The following is a 15904-nucleotide window of genomic DNA, read 5'->3' as shown; positions in this document are numbered from 1 at the left end:
GCTGCTGAGGCTGAGAAACCCCAAGGTTGACAAGTAAAAAAGGCACAGTCCCGATGTTACCAAACCACACGGCAGGCCATTAACTTAAGTCCATTTTTAAGTCCATTTTAAGTCCCAAGGTCGGCAGAGCATAGCAGGCTGCTGAGCAATGACAGGGCTACATGCAGGGTCCAAGTGTGCCAAAGGCTAGAGACCATTCTCAAAGCTTCTTCTTATATATAGGAAGCAGACCACATACTCAAAGGCAACTTCAGCTGCTCACAGTAGATTCCACCATGGAGTTGATTAGCAGTCTCATCATGAGGAATACTGCATTCAGCTGCCAGCCACTCAGCCAGGCCAAGCCAAGCTGACACACAAACACAACCACCATAAGAGATAAAAAAGGAAATTAAAAAATTCCTTGAAACAAATGAGAATGAAAACACACACATCAAAATCTTCTGGACACAGCAAATGCAGTGATCAGAGGGCAACTTATAGCAATAAATGCACACATCAAAAAAAAAAAGAGCCAAAACCAAAATTGTAACCCAACATCTCCAACAATCAGAAAAAGAGCAGGGGGGGGGGGGCAGGGAACAACAACAAAAAAAAACACCCCTACAGTCATCAGAAGGAAATAGAAAAGGCGATAGAAAAAATTTACAAAACTAGAAGGTGGTTTTTTGAAAAGATTAATAAAATTGACAAACTAACAATGCGAACAAAGGAAAAGGAGGAGAAGATGCAAGTAACATGAAAAGAAATGAAATGGGTGATGCCACAACAGAACTAACCATATTAAAAAATGAAAATATTAGGATATTATGAAAAATTGTACTCCAACAAATTTGAAAACCTAGAAAACTGCACAGATTTCTAGAACACACTACTTACCTAAACTAACACAGAATGTGGCAGAAAATTTGAATAGACTCATAACAACAGAAGAAATTAAACACGTTATTTTAAAAATTACCAAAAACAAAAACAAAAAAAGAGAAGGCTGGCCCAGACAGTTTTACTGAAGAATTCTACTAAACATTCAGAGAAGAGCTGACACTCATCCTACTCAAACTATTCCAGAACATAGAAAAGGATAGAATCCTCACAAATTTATTTTATGAAGCAAGTGTAACCCTGATACACAGGCAAAAACACCACTAGAAAGGAAAACTATAGACCAGTTTCTCTCATGAATACAGACATAAAAAAATCTTCAAAAAACTACTAGCCAACAGACTCCAACAACATAAAAAAAAATAATACATCATGACCAAGTGGGGTTCATATCAGGTATACAAGGATGGTTCAAATTCAGAAAAATAATCTATGTAATCCATCACATAAATAAAGGAAAAGAACCATATGATCATATCAATCGATGCAAAAAACCCAACACCCACTCCTGATAAAAACTCTCAAAAAAACAGGAATAGAAGCAAAATTCCACAACAAAATAAAGGGCATATATGCAAAACCAACACCCAACATTATTCTCATTGGAGAGAGACTGAAACCATTCCCCTGTGAACAGGAATCAGATGAGGATGCCCTCTATCACCACTTCTATTCAACATTGTATGAGAAGACTTAGCGAGGGGAATAAGGCAAGAAAGGAAAAGCAAATGCATCCTAATTGGTAAGGAAGAAGTAAAACTATCCCTATTTGCAGATGATATGATCCATACATAGAAAACCCAAAAGACTCAGCAAGAAAACTAATGGAACTAACTGAAAGATTTAGCATAGTGGCAGGACACAAGATCAATAAAGAAAAATCAGCTGGATTTCTGTATACCAGCAAAGAGGTATCTGAAAAGGAGATAAGGAAATCAATACCATTTACAATAGCTACCAAAAAGATAAAATACTCAGGTATAATCTTACTAAAGACACAAATACCTATATAAAAAAAACTATAAAATATCACATCAAGAAACTATAAGAGATCTACAACACAGTGGCACTGAGGAAGAGGAAGACACAGACAGGTACACCACAGGTACAGACAACAAAGATAAATCCTTTTACATGTACAATACTGTGTTGTCAGTGATAACAAACATTAATCTACAGGTAAGTAGATGGGTAGATAGGCTGAATAATCAGATATAGCTAGGCAAAAGGGAATACCCATGACCATATATAAGGTTGGTAGATGATATTTCTACATACATATTTGTATGAGCTTTAAGAATGTCCAAACATATAATGGAGCTAAAGTTATGATAACTTCTTGGCCACAGCCAACTACCCTGAGGCACTGAGTTGTTGGACCTATGGGCTCGGGACCATGGTCACAGGGGACATCAAGCTCAACTGGCATAACACACTGCACAAAAACATTGTTCTACATGCTACTTTGGTGAGTAGTGACTGGAGCTTAAAAGCTTACAAGCAGCCATTTAAGATGCAACAATTGGTATTTCCTCATCTGGAGCAAAGAAGAATGAAGAAAACCAAAGATGCATAGAAACAATTAGTCCAAGGGACTAGTGGATCATGTGAACCTCAGCCTACATGACCCTGAGACCAGAAGAACTAGATGGTGACCAGCTACTACTGTTAACCACTTGGAAAGGGATCAAAATAGGAGATTCTGGATAGAGTGGGAGAAAAAATGTGGAACAAAACTCAAAATCATAAAAAAGACCAAGCTTATTGGTCTGATGAAGATTTATGAAACCCCTAAAACTATGGCCCCTAGTTACTCTTTGGGTCTGGAATTGGACTCATTCTTGTGGTTTCCAACCGTACAATACACAGGTATATAAGGTGAACATTTACACCAGATACGTACACTCCTTAGAACAATCCACCATGGGAGATCAAAACAAAAAAGAAAAAAAACAAACTCATTGCCATCGAGTCAATTCTGACTCATAGTGACCCCTTTTGGGTTTCTGAGATGGTAAATCTTTATGGAAGTAGATTGCACAATCTTCCTTCTGCGGAGTGGCTGGTGGATTTGAGCCTCCGACCTTCTGGTTAGCAGTCAAAGCCTTAGGCACTACGCCACCAGAGCTCAGAAGGGCAGTATTTACACACAGAGATAGCTTAGAGGGCAGCAATGCATAGGAAAGAAGGACACAGGGAAAAGGTAACCACAGGGAGGAAGTAGGAAGAGAGCTATTATATTACAGGGATTCAATGTCATGAAACAAAATGTTTATGAACTATTATATGGAAAATGAATTTGCTCTGTAAACTGTTACCCAAATCTCTCTCTCTCTCTCTCCTTCTCACACACACACACACACACACACACAGAAAGAAAGCAAGCCAGCAAAAGGGCTGAGAGTAATACCCTTGTCTCTAATGTTGATGGGGTTATTTACCCGCTGGGCCCAAGAGGCTTTGAGGCTTGCAGACTTTCCTGAGGGTGTGGCAGGAGGGACCTGCATCTTTGTCTCCATTGTTCTGTACTGTTTACTTGCAGGATGTGTAAGCATAGCATGTAATGTAATAGCAGATGTTCTGCGTAGGAGGAATTTCATAACTCATATACTTGAGCACTTTTTTTTTTTTTTTAAACTGCACCCAGCTCCTTTAATTGGGCACAGAAATGTATATCTGCTTCCCAAACCACTACCAAGTCCCTCAGTCCTACAGGAGATATTTCTGGTCCTTTGGTATTTTTCACTTTTGGCTGAAGAACATATTTGTCTGTTTAATGAAAGCATCATGTAAGTTATTCTTCTTTTTTCAGATGGGGTCCAATCGGGGTGGCCTAGAATGTCCCTGGATTATCTGGAAGCCACAGGTTCTTTGGCCTGGATTTCCAGGCCTCTATCTGCTGACAAAGGTCTCACAGTCCAACCTCACACCCTACTCTCCAGCTGGTAGTCTTGCTTGTGACAGAGTAGCCGGCTCTCTCCTCCACCTTGGTGTCTCTGCTCAGTTAGCTTTCCACTCCTGGAATGTCCTATCTAGTCCCTTCCCTCTCTCCAAATCTTGGCCAAACTTCAAGACCCAGCTCAGGCCCCACCTCACATCAGCCCACTGGACTTGCCCTTCTCTGCACTCCCACAGCACACAGTCTCAGTGCCAAGTGAATTGGGCATCTCACTTAAAAAGTGTGCATGTATGGTATGTACTAGTCCTGCTTCCACACTCATCTGAGGGCAGGAATGGACCATCACTTAAAGTTTTCTGAATTCCCTATGTGACCTAGGAACAGATGTGGATGAATGATTTGAGCTTCAGGTAGTCCCTGGTTAGTGCAACCAGTTAAAATGATCAGCTGCTAACCAAAAGATGAAGCTTCCAGTTTACCCAGACGTATCTTACAAAGAAGATCTACTTATGAAAAATCAGCAATTAAAAACCCTGTGGAGCACAGTTCTATTCGGACACACACGGGGTCACCATAAGTTGTAATCGACTCTACGGCAATTGGGTTTTTAAAGATTTTTCTTACTAGTCCTAACTCTTTGACACCTGATGGTGCTCTCTACCTCATACTCTTTGGTTTTATTTTCCAATATGCTCATTTTTTCTTCTACACAGTTACATGTAAACCTTTCATTTAAGAGATGCTGAATAGAAAGAAAAGATGATTTTTTTCCCTTGACTGTCTCCACCAAAGAGGGAGCATAGCTATGGATTTTAGTTTGGGGTCCATGAGATGGAGAACCACACAGATCTGAGAATACTCACAGTTGCTATGACATTTCACCCCAGCCGCCAACACTGCTCTAAATGGGCTGGGGAACACTCACCTCTGTTGAAAGGCTTTCTGGCCCATCTCTCTTGCAGCTCGCTGCACCTCCTCAGGAACAGCATCTTTCTCAGCCTCAGACACCTGGTACACTTCATGGCCTGCATCTAGCCGGTAAGGGCCTCCTTTGCCACCCAGACCTGCAGTGTCTCTTCCGCCTGGAAGGAAAATGATGAAAGTCCCCATGGTTAGTCTGATTCTGAACACAAAACAAAAGTTAGACTATGCCTTTAAGACAGACCCATTAAGTATATTAAATGCATTTAATTAGTAATTAAACACTCAAATGACTTTTTTTCCTGGAAAAATAGTGTTCTCCTAGTTAGAGATGCTTGTTCTTTTCTCCATCCATCCAAATCATACTCACATTCCAAAGAAAACCAAACCAAACTCACTGCTGTCAAGTCAGTCTGACTCATAGCGACCCCTCCTTGGGTTTCCAAGGTGGTGCCTCTACGGCAGTAGACTGCCCGATCTTCCTTCTGAGGAGTGGTTGGTGGGTTTGAACCCTCAGCCTTCTGGCATAGTGCAAATTCGATGACGACTTATCTGATGGCTCTGCCTTATAATGGTCAATGGTCTCCTGTACTATTTGTTACTTTTTGATATTGACTTTCTTTTTTCACTAACTATAAGATAGAAAGAATCGTATTTTATATATCTTTGTACTTCTGCACCAATAAGAGTGGCTTGGAACATCATGGACACTTATAGTACACATTTTTACTAGCATTTCTGTTAATTAAAATGAGCTATACTTCTCTTCTCTCATATATTACCTTATTTTTCCTTAAAATACCGAGAGATAGCTAGGCAATAGATACTGTTCACAAATGGTAAAAAAAATTATGCATAAAGAAGCTAAGAGACCTATTCATGACTAATGTCAGTGAATTAGCCAAGATTAAGGCCCTGATGCAAATAGTTAAGTGCTTAGCTACTAACTGAAAGGCTGGCAGTTCAAACCCACCCAGAGATGCCTTGGAAGAAAGGCCTGGTAATCTGTTCCCAAAAGATCACAGCCATTGAAAACTCTATGGAGCAGTTCTACTCAGAAACACTTGTGGTTACCATGAGATGGAATCTATGACAGCAACTTTTTTTTTTTTTTTTTAGCCAAAATTAGAAGCCAATTATTATACTAACTTTGACTTAGAGAAAAAACTCTCCAACTCTACCAAAAAAAAAAAAAAGCTAAAAGATTTATTGAAAGTACAAGAATGCTCAAACGGGAAATGCGACTTCTAGCATGTAGAGACCACGAATCCGAGGGCGTCTGTTTCATGAGGACAGACTCAGGACTAACAGTATATTCTGATTGGCTTTGTTGTTGTTGTTAGATGCCATCCAGTCATCTCTAACTCATAGCGACCCTATGCAGAACAGAATGAAACACTGCTTGGTCCCATGCCAGCTCCATGATTCTTGCTATACTTGACCCCATTGTTGCAGTCACTGTGTCAGTCCATCTCGTTGAGGGACTTCCTCTCTTTTGTCGATCCTCTGCCTTACCAACCATGATATCCTTCTCCAGAGAATGGTCCCTTCTGACAGTATGACCTGGTAGGTGAGACCAGTAGGTGAAATGAAGTCTGGCCATTCTTGCTTCTAAGGAGCATTCTGGCTGTACTTCCTCCAGAATAGATTTGTTAGTTCTTTTACCAGTCCATGGTACTTTCAGCATTCTTCACCAGTACCACAACTCAAAAGCATTGACTCTTCTTTGGTCTTCCTTATTCATTGCTAGCTCTCACATGTGTATGAGGCAACTGAAAATACCATGGCTTGTGCCAGGTGCACCTTAGTCCTCAGGAGACATCTTTGCTCTTCAGCACTTGAAGGAGGTATTTTGCAGACCATTTGCCCAGTGCTACATGTCATCTGATGTCCGACTGCTGCTTCCACTGGTGCTGACTGCTGCTTCCACTGGTGTTAATTGTACAACCAAGTAGTATGAAGTCTTTGACAACTTCAATCTTTTCTCCACTTATCCTGATGTTGCTTATAGGTCTACTTGTGAGGATTTTTGTTTTCTTCATATTGAGGTGTAACCCATACTACAGACTGTAGTCTTCAATCTTCATCAGTAAGTGCTTTAAGTCATCCTCACTTTCAGCAAACAAAGCTGTGTCATCAGCATATCTCAGGCTGTTAATGATTCTTTCTCCAATCCCAATGCCACATTCCTCTTCATGTAGTCCAGCTTCTTGGATTATTTGCTCAGCACACAGATTGAATAAGTATGGTGAAAGGATACAACCCTGACACACTCTTTTCTTGATTTTAAACCACGCACTGTCCCCTTGTTCTGTTCAAATGACAGCCTCCTGGTCTATGTACAGGTTCCTCATGCATACAATGAAGTATTCTGGAATTCCCATTCTTCTCAATGTTACCCTAATTTGTTATGATCCACACAATCAAATACCTTTGCATAGTCAATAAAACACAAGTAAACATCTTTCTGGTATTGCTTTGACCCAACATCCATCTGACATGAGCAATGACGTCCCTCTTTCCATGTCCTCTTCTGAATCCAGCTTGCATTTCTGGAAGTTCTCTGTAAATATACTGTTATAACCTTTTTTGAATTATCTTCAGTAAGATTTTACTTATATGCGATATTAATGATATTATTTGATGATTTTCACATTCTGTGGGATCGCTTTTCTTTGGAATGGGTGCAAATATGGATCTCTTCCAACCAGTTGGCCAAGTAGCTGTCTTCCAAATCTCCTGGAATAGCCGAGTGAGTGCCTCCAGTGTGGCATTCGTTTATTGAAACATCTCAATGGGTATTCCGTCAATTCTTGGAGCCTTGTTTTTCCTTATTTCCTTCAATGCAGCTTCAACTTCTTCCTTCAATACCATTGGTTCTTGATCATATGCCACCTCCTGATATGGATGGACACTGACCAACCCTTTTTGATACAGTGACTCTGTGTATTCCCTCCATCTTCTTTAGATTTTTCCTGCATCATTCAATATCTGATTGGCCAGCTAATGGAAGTTCTTTTGATTGGCTATTTTTGGTAAATCATTAAGGCATGCCAGGGCAAGTTCTTTGTGTAAGGACAGGTCAGGCAAATTCCCTCTGAAAGCACCTTTCTTCATACTAATTAATCTACTTTCAACCATATTCTTCCTGATGGCAAGCTACCCTCCTTTGTTTACCCACCAACAGTCATGGGTCAACTTTTCAGAAACAGAAGCAGAGGGTAGGAAAAAATGGAGCTTGATTCAGATTTGTGTAAGCCACCCCCATTTTTGGAGTGTCCTTACATATTTCTTCCTCTTTTTTTATTGTGATTTGGGTGAAAGCTTACAGACCAAATTCATTTTCCATTCAATAGTTCATACACATTTTGTTTCATGACATTGATTGCAATGCCTATAATGTAATAGCTCTTTTCCCACTTTCTCCCTGTGGTTACCTTTTCCCTGTGTTCTTCTTTCCTAAGCATTTCTGCCCTCTGAGCTATCTCTGTGTGCAAATACTGCCCTGCTGATCTCCCACACTGGACTGTTCTAAGGAGTATAACTGTCTGGTAAAAAGTTCACCTTGTAGGGCTCTCTATTGTTTGGCAGGAAGCCACAGGAGTGCATTCAACTCCAAGCCCAAAGGGTGGCTAGGGGCCATAGTCTTGAGGGTTTCACCAGTCTCTATCAGACCAGTAAGCCTGGTCTTTTCTTTATGATCTTGAGTTTTGTTCCACATTTTCTCCTACCCTATCCAGGATCTTCTATTTTGTTCCCTTTCCAAGTGGTTGACAGTGGTAGCTGGACATCATCTAGTTCTCTGGTCTTAAGGTTTTGTAGGCTGAGGTTCACATGGTCCACTAGTCCACTGGACTAATTATTTCCTTGTGTCTTTGGTTTTCTTCATTCTTCTTTGCTCCAGACAAGGACAGATCAATTGTTGCATCTTAGATGGCTGCTTACAAACTTTTAGGGCCCTTGTCACTACTCACCAAAGTAGGCTGTAGAACGATGGTTTTGTAGGATGATATGCCAGTCAAGCTTGATGTCCCTAGTGACCATGGTTTGGGGCTGTGGGCCCAGTGACTCACTCCCTCAGGGTGTTTAGCTGCCTTACAGATTTCTTGAGAGTATCTCGCACAATGGGTTGTGATAGCCCTGTGTCAAAAAGCCCTAATAGAATATGCTGTTGACAAGCTGGTGTCCTCTGTCTTAACTAACCATAGGGCAAACATTCTTTAGTAAAGGCTTTATCTGTGTAGAAGTTAACAGCCTGTTGGCAAGAAGCAGAAGAACATACCCTAGGTAAGCCATTTTATATGGTCAAAAACTCAAAAACCAAATTCACTGTCATCAAGTTGATTTTCATAGACACCCCATCAGGTTTCCAAGGTAGTAAATCTTTATGGAAATAGATTGCCCCATCTTCCTTTCATTAGCAGTCAAATGCCTTAACTACTACACTATCAGGGCTCCTTACATGTGGTCAAGGTCCTATAATTTGGACTCCACTTTTAGCTTAGAACAATTTATAACAGATACACGTTGTCAGTTTCAGAGGAATTTTTCAATATAAGGCCAAGTTCACATGTTTTTAAGTATATATTATGTTGCTGTTGTTGTGTTTGCTATAGAGTCGAATCCGACTTATAGCGACCCCTCCTTGGGTTTCCGAGGCAGTATCACTATGAAAGTAGATTGCCCAACCTTCCTTCTGAGGAGTGGCTGGGGGGTTTGAACTGCCAGCCTTCTGGTTAGCAGTCAAATGCCTTAGGCACTATGCCACCAGAGCTCCCTATATATTATGTAATGGTATATAAACTTTTAGTATTATAAATATAAAATAAATGCCTATAAGACCAGGTAAATAATGTAAACAAGTGGGCTGGGTGTAATATGATTAAGAAGTGGTGGAGACTTTGGCTAACTAAAGACTTGTCTTATGTAAATACACTCAAATTCAATTTATTTAAAAATATTTTGCATGGGAGCTCTGGTAGTAAATACACTCAAATTTAAATTATTTAAATATATTTTGCATACCAAAGAAAATACTTTTGTTGGCTAGATTTGGCCTTTGGGCTACCAGTTTATTACCTCTGTTTTATACTGATTTAAATACTAGGAGCCAGTTTCTTTTGTTCATCTATACATGTCAGGGCTTGGGAATTTATAAGAGAATCCAATATTGGAGGCATGGCATAGTATTATAGGTAAGCAAGGCCACCTGAGTTTGAATCTTGGCTCTAATCTAGCCATGAGTCAGTCCTTGGGGATGTTACTTAACTTCTCTGTGTCTCAGTTCTCTTTATCTGTAAAATGGGGAAAATAATATTATTTACTTCATGAGACTGTTATGAGGCTAATCTGGTTCATAATAAGAGCTATATAAATGATTGCTCCTATTATTATTATATTTAAGCAACTCCCAGTCACACAGAATGAGGTAATTTTTAGTTGCATAAAGTGGAAATTTTGGAAGCTTTTAGACTTTGGTTAAATTACGTTGCATTTTTCTTTTCTCCCTTGGGTGCTTCACTGGTCTAATAAACTGAAGGCAGGGACTCAGCACGGACTTATGAAAGTCCAGGTAGGTCATTTCCTTTTGGAAAATACCACATGAACAGCCTATAAATTACAGTGCTTATGCCTTTTGGCTTGAGCACATCATTTCATTTTTATTTAGAAACTGGTGGTGGAAAATTCCTTCTCAGATGTGTGTGATTCCTGGCTGTCACTGGGGACCAGTAACTAGACAATGACGATGAATTGTGATTTGACTCTCTTCCTATAGGAAGTTGTCCTTAGGATGAGTGGTTAATGAATTAGTTTAAAATTTCCTTGGCACTGAGATGGCATCATTTTAGTGAAAGGAGAAGGACTCACAACTGTTTACAGGCTGGTGCGAGAGATAATTAGCACGAGCCCATGACCCCCCAGGAAAGTCATATTGGGTGCAGTGGGTGAGAAGAGAGAATTCCTCACGACCACCATTTCCTAGTGCCTTCAATTTGTACTACTTAAATGAAAATGCTACCTAGAATTTCCAGGACTGCAAATCATAATCTTGAGGCTCCCCTTGGACATCACAAATCAGTTCACAAGATTATAGTTGTTGCTGTGTGCCACTGAGGCAATTCCAACTCATAGAGACCTTACAAGATAGAGTAGAACTGTCCCATAGGATTTTCTTGGCTATAATCTTTATGGGAGCAGATTGTCACATCTTTCTACCACAGAGTGGCTGGTAGATTCCAACTTCTGACCCTGCAGCTAGCAGCCAAGTGCTTAACCACTGTGCCACCAAGCTCCTTAAGATAAGGGTAAGGATAGGCAAGGAAGGAGCTTTGATGTGTTGGGCTAGAGAGTTAAGTTCAAACTAGAGAATTCTGAGGGGAAAGAATTACTGAGAGAGAAAGAGAGTTTGAGACAATACACCTTGACAGACAGAAAACTTAAGGCTGGGGGAAGCAAAAGCAGGGTCTTCGGTCTGGAGAGAGATGCTCACTAGTGAATTCGAGTTGAATAATGAACAATCACTTCCTATCCAAAGCAGTCCACTGCTAGCAAACCTACATCTGGCCAGCTTGCTGCAAGAAGCATTCCACATAGATTAAATCTTGCTGTCTTGACATTGATTTCCAGATCAAAGGGCATGTCTAAAAATACTCCTTCTTTAAAGCTGATGCTTGATGAATAAACAGAGTAGGCAAGAAGTCCACAGGCCTATTTGGTAGTGTATTGTCCCAGCACAGAAACTCATTTCCTCCCAAGGCTGCCAAGGGCAAGAGGCACAGACCAAACCAAGGGGAGGCGAAGTAGGGAGCTTGCACCAGCACTCCCGGTGGAGATAAGATCAGACGGTGCACAGTCTGGCCCTATTCCTGCGGCCCAGCAGATGTGTCTGCTCCAGCTGCCACAGAGGAAAGAGGAAGACGGCAGTCATGAGAACAATGCTCTAGTAAGGCAGCCAAGAGGAAGGAGTGGACCACAGCCATCAGTTCAAACTGTCACCAGCTCTCTTATCTCAAAATTCTGCATCCTCACTACACTCACTCCTAAGATGTGGTAGACAAGGACCATTTCTTTGCAAAGTCAAGTTTGTCAGGGAAGCACTCCCATAGATTTCTCACAGGATCCCCAGGGCAGGGAATTTAAAAGGGATCCACACGTTAGTGAATACGTTCTGCAAAGTAGACATGTGCCCAGTGCTTTATAATCATAATCTCATTTAATACTCCCCATGACCTTGTGAAGGAGCCCTGATGGCACAGTGGTGAAGCGCTCAGATGCTAATCTAAAGGTCAGTGGTTTGAATCCACTAGCTGCTCCATGGGAGAAAGATGTGGTAATCTGCTTCTCTAAAGATTACAGCCTTGAAAACCCTATGGAACAATTCTACTCTGTCCTACAGGGTCACTGTGAGTCAGAATTGACTGAATGGAAATAGGTTTGGCGTTGTTTTTTTTTTTTTTTAAATAAGCTTGTGAGGCCATTAATATTATGTCCCATTTACTGATATTTACTGATAAAGCAATTAAGGGAGGGTAAGAACAGTTTTAAATTATAGGGCAGCAGAGTCTGCCAGACACCAAATGCCACATTCTTCCCATGTCTTGATGTTGAGTTGGGCAGAGAGGGTAAGAACACAATCCAACTGACAGAAGGGTGAGGCTGGGAAAGAAAGCTGGCCCCTGGAGCCTTCTCTGGCAGCACGCTGCTGTGTGGCTTGTGAAGCTTTGCAAAACCTGGCCCAGGAGAATGAATGCCCATGCTACCAACCTGTTCCGCCAGCCCAAGTATTGCCACCCACATGGGGCATGTTGTCTGGGTCCTCCTTCCCATGTTTGGGGGTGCTGACATCTTCGCCACTATCTCTGTTGATTGTTATCTAAAAATGAAGAATTGAGACATTTCACTATCCCATGACTATCACCAGGAGTTTGATGACAGAAAAAATTCTATTCCCATAAAGCCTTAATGTAAGGAGCACTGGTGGTATAGTGGTTAAGACATCTGGCTGCTAACCAAAAGGTTTGAACCTACCAGCCACTCCATGGAAGAAAGATGGAGTGGTCTGCTTCCATAATGATTTACAGCCTTGGAAACCCAATGGGGGTCACTATGAGTCAGAATCGACTCTAGGGCATTGAGTTTGTTTTTTTTTTTTTTGGTTTGCAAATCCTTAAGGTATTTCACCTCAGGTCACAAGACACAATAGATGTTAGTATTTGGCAAAAATGCTATCAGATATATGACCCAATTAGTTGGAAAAGTGATGAATTAAATGAAGAAACGGAGCTGGCCTAGATCACAGCTTTAGAATTTTCCTGATGCTGAACATGTCGTAAGCATTTGCTTACACACGGCATCAGACTTCCAGGAGCAGAGGAAGTGGATCTCACCAGAGGCTGACACTTTTTCAATGGTTTAAAAGAATCACTGCTCAAGGGGAGGGAAAACTGCTCCATAGGTAAAAGACAAGCATTGATTTGGGTGAAGGGAAAGATAATATACCAAAAGTGAGTGACCAGCACAATAACACTAAGGAAAAGGAAGACACAGAGAAGTGCACAAGAGGTACAGACAGCAAAGATAAACACTTTCATATACAAAATATTGCATTATCAGTAATAACAAACATTAATCTATAGGTGAATCCATAGGCTGAATGATCAGGTATATCTATGTAAAAGGGAATAGACTCATGATCATATGTAAGTTTGGCAGACAATATTTCTACATACGTATTTGTATGTGCTACGAGAATGCCCACATATATAACAGAGCTAAGAGGGCAAAGTTAAGATAACTTCTTAGCCACAGCCAACCACCCTGAGGGAGTGAGTTGTTGAGCCTGTGGGCTTGGGACCATGGTTGCAGGGGATATCAAGCTCAACTGGCATAACATATTACACAAAAACATTGTTCTACATGTGAGTAATGACTAGGGTCATAAAAGATTGCAAGCAGCCATCTAGATGCAACAATTGGTCTTCCCTCATCTGGAGCAAAGAAGAATGAAGAAAACCAAAGACGCATGGAAACAATTAGTCCAAGGGACTAATGGACTGTGTGAAAGCCTTCATCACCCTGACAGCAAAAGAACTAGATGGTGCCCATCTACCACTATGAACCACTCACAAAGCAATCAGTGTAGGAGATCCTGGATAAAGTGGAAGAATAATGTGGAACAAAACTCTAAATCATAAAATGACCTGGGTTACTGGTCTGATGGAGACTGGTGAAACCTCTGAGACTATGGCCCTTAGTCACCCTTTGGGGCTGGAATCAAACTTACTCCCGTGGCTTCCAGCAAACAATATACAGGTGTATAAGGTGAACATTTACACCAGATAGGTACACTCTTTAGAACAATCAACCATGGGAGATCAGAAGGCAGTATTTGCACAGGGAGACAGCTTAGAAGGCAGGAATGCATAGGAAAGAAGGTCACAGGGAAAAGGTAACCACAGGGAAGAAGTGGGAAGAGAGCTGTTATATTATGGGGATTGCAATGAATGTCATGAAACAAAATGTGTATAAACTGTTACATGCAAAATTAATTTGCTCTGTATGTAAACTTTCACCCAAATCAAAATTAAAAAAAAAAAAATCACTGCCAGTTGTTTCAGCTGAACCACAGACAATATACATTTCTTTATTTCACTTTCAATGAAATTCCATTACTCTGAGAAATGCCATTTTGTATAAAATACATGAAAAGAAAATGTATGTGTGCTTCAATTACATATATAAAGACCTTCAATGAGATGCGTTTACACAATAATTGCAACAACTGGCTCGAAGCTCAGACATAGCAATGATCATGAGGATGGTACAGGGCCCAGCAAAGCCAACATATCAGCAACGAATAATAATATAACACACACACAGTAAGGATGGTTTATTTACTTTCTGAGGCTAACCTGATTTTATTAGGACATTTTGTAGCTTTCCAAATTCATCTTTAGTTTAAAACTGGATTTACTATTCCTACAATTTAAACAGACTAAGCAATGCTTTAGTCCTCTTGTGTAAGAGCCTATAGCAGAGCCTGTGGTTCATAGGTGCTCAATTTCATTCAGCACAGATTCACCAGAAGAATTGCAAACCACCCAGAAATTCCCATCCTAATAGCTCAGTAGATACTACTTCACAATAAAAACTAAAAACATATTTGATATACACTATGAGCCTGAGTACAAGTGTAATAATTTTCAAGGAAAAACAGATCAAATATTCATTCATTTGTTCAAATAAGACTTAGAGAGAATGTTCTATGGGCAGGGTACCATGTGAAGCACTGTGGAGCCTACAAAGCCATGGAGGAAAGGTCACTGTCCTCAAGTTGCTGACTGTGAAACAGGGGAGCTTGTAACAGGCCTGAAACGTGGTGCTAAGTCTGTCTTTAGAGAGGATCCATCCCTTGTTAGTATATGGCTCTTCATTCTTGATGCTGGGATTAATGAGAGTAGATAGGTAATTGAAGTCTTTCTAAATAAAACAGTTATTAAAAATATACTCAACACAACTTCCATTGTCTTATGTCCAGATTGTTGTTGTTATTGTTATGTGCCATTGAGTCGGCCCTGACTCATAGCGACCCCTCCTTGGGTTGCCAAGGCAATATCACTAGGGAAGTAGATTGGCAACCTTCCTTCCGAGGAGTGGCTGGTGGGTTTGAACCACCAGCCTTCTGGTTAGCAGTCAAGTGCCTTAGGCACTATGCTACCAGAGCTCCAGATTAGTTCATTGCAAATGTCAGGACACTGTAAACAGATTTTAATTTCTGGACTTTTCTGCCAATGACTTTGGTATCATCGACAAAGGTTTTGCCATAACTTCAGTATATTCCAAAAGAATTTACCAGCCACAACATGGCAATTGATATGAATTCCACATACACAATCATGCTAAAAATGAGTAAAAATAAATTTCTCTCTTTTTTTTCTTAAGCTATGCAGAATACTTAGCATATGTGGAGAACAAATGAACACTTAAAATACCTTCCCCAAAACTTGCCACCTCTTTCCAATTTGTCCATAGATACTGTAAGAGATATACAGTAAATTGAAATATGTCAACTTTCTGTGATGATGGAAATGTTCTATATTTGTGACGTTCAACACGGTAGCCATTAGCCCAATTCAGCTACCAAGAACTTGATATGTGGCTTGTGCAACTGAGGACCTGAATTTTATTTTATTTTTAATGATA

The 15904-nt window shown here is 40.5% G+C and overlaps 1 protein-coding gene across 1 annotated transcript in view; it reads right to left on the bottom strand.

The window, feature by feature from the left end:
• The window catches only part of VWA8 (von Willebrand factor A domain containing 8), a 751729-nt gene that overhangs the window by 92086 nt on the left and 643739 nt on the right, over positions 1 to 15904 (bottom strand). The window contains exons 38-39 of the mRNA XM_007948177.1: positions 12467 to 12575; positions 4707 to 4863 (exon numbers count right to left, since the gene is read on the bottom strand). Of these exons, the coding sequence (XP_007946368.1) occupies positions 4707 to 4863; positions 12467 to 12575 (266 nt within the window). The remainder of the gene's footprint in view (positions 1 to 4706; positions 4864 to 12466; positions 12576 to 15904) is intronic.

The sequence above is a fragment of the Orycteropus afer genome, unplaced genomic scaffold (assembly GCF_000298275.1).
Source record: "Orycteropus afer afer isolate SDZICR_OR568_19922 unplaced genomic scaffold, OryAfe1.0 scaffold00207, whole genome shotgun sequence".
NCBI lineage: Eukaryota > Metazoa > Chordata > Mammalia > Tubulidentata > Orycteropodidae > Orycteropus > Orycteropus afer.
Note: the sequence above shows the minus strand (reverse complement) of the source record. Positions and strands in the feature narration are given on the sequence as shown.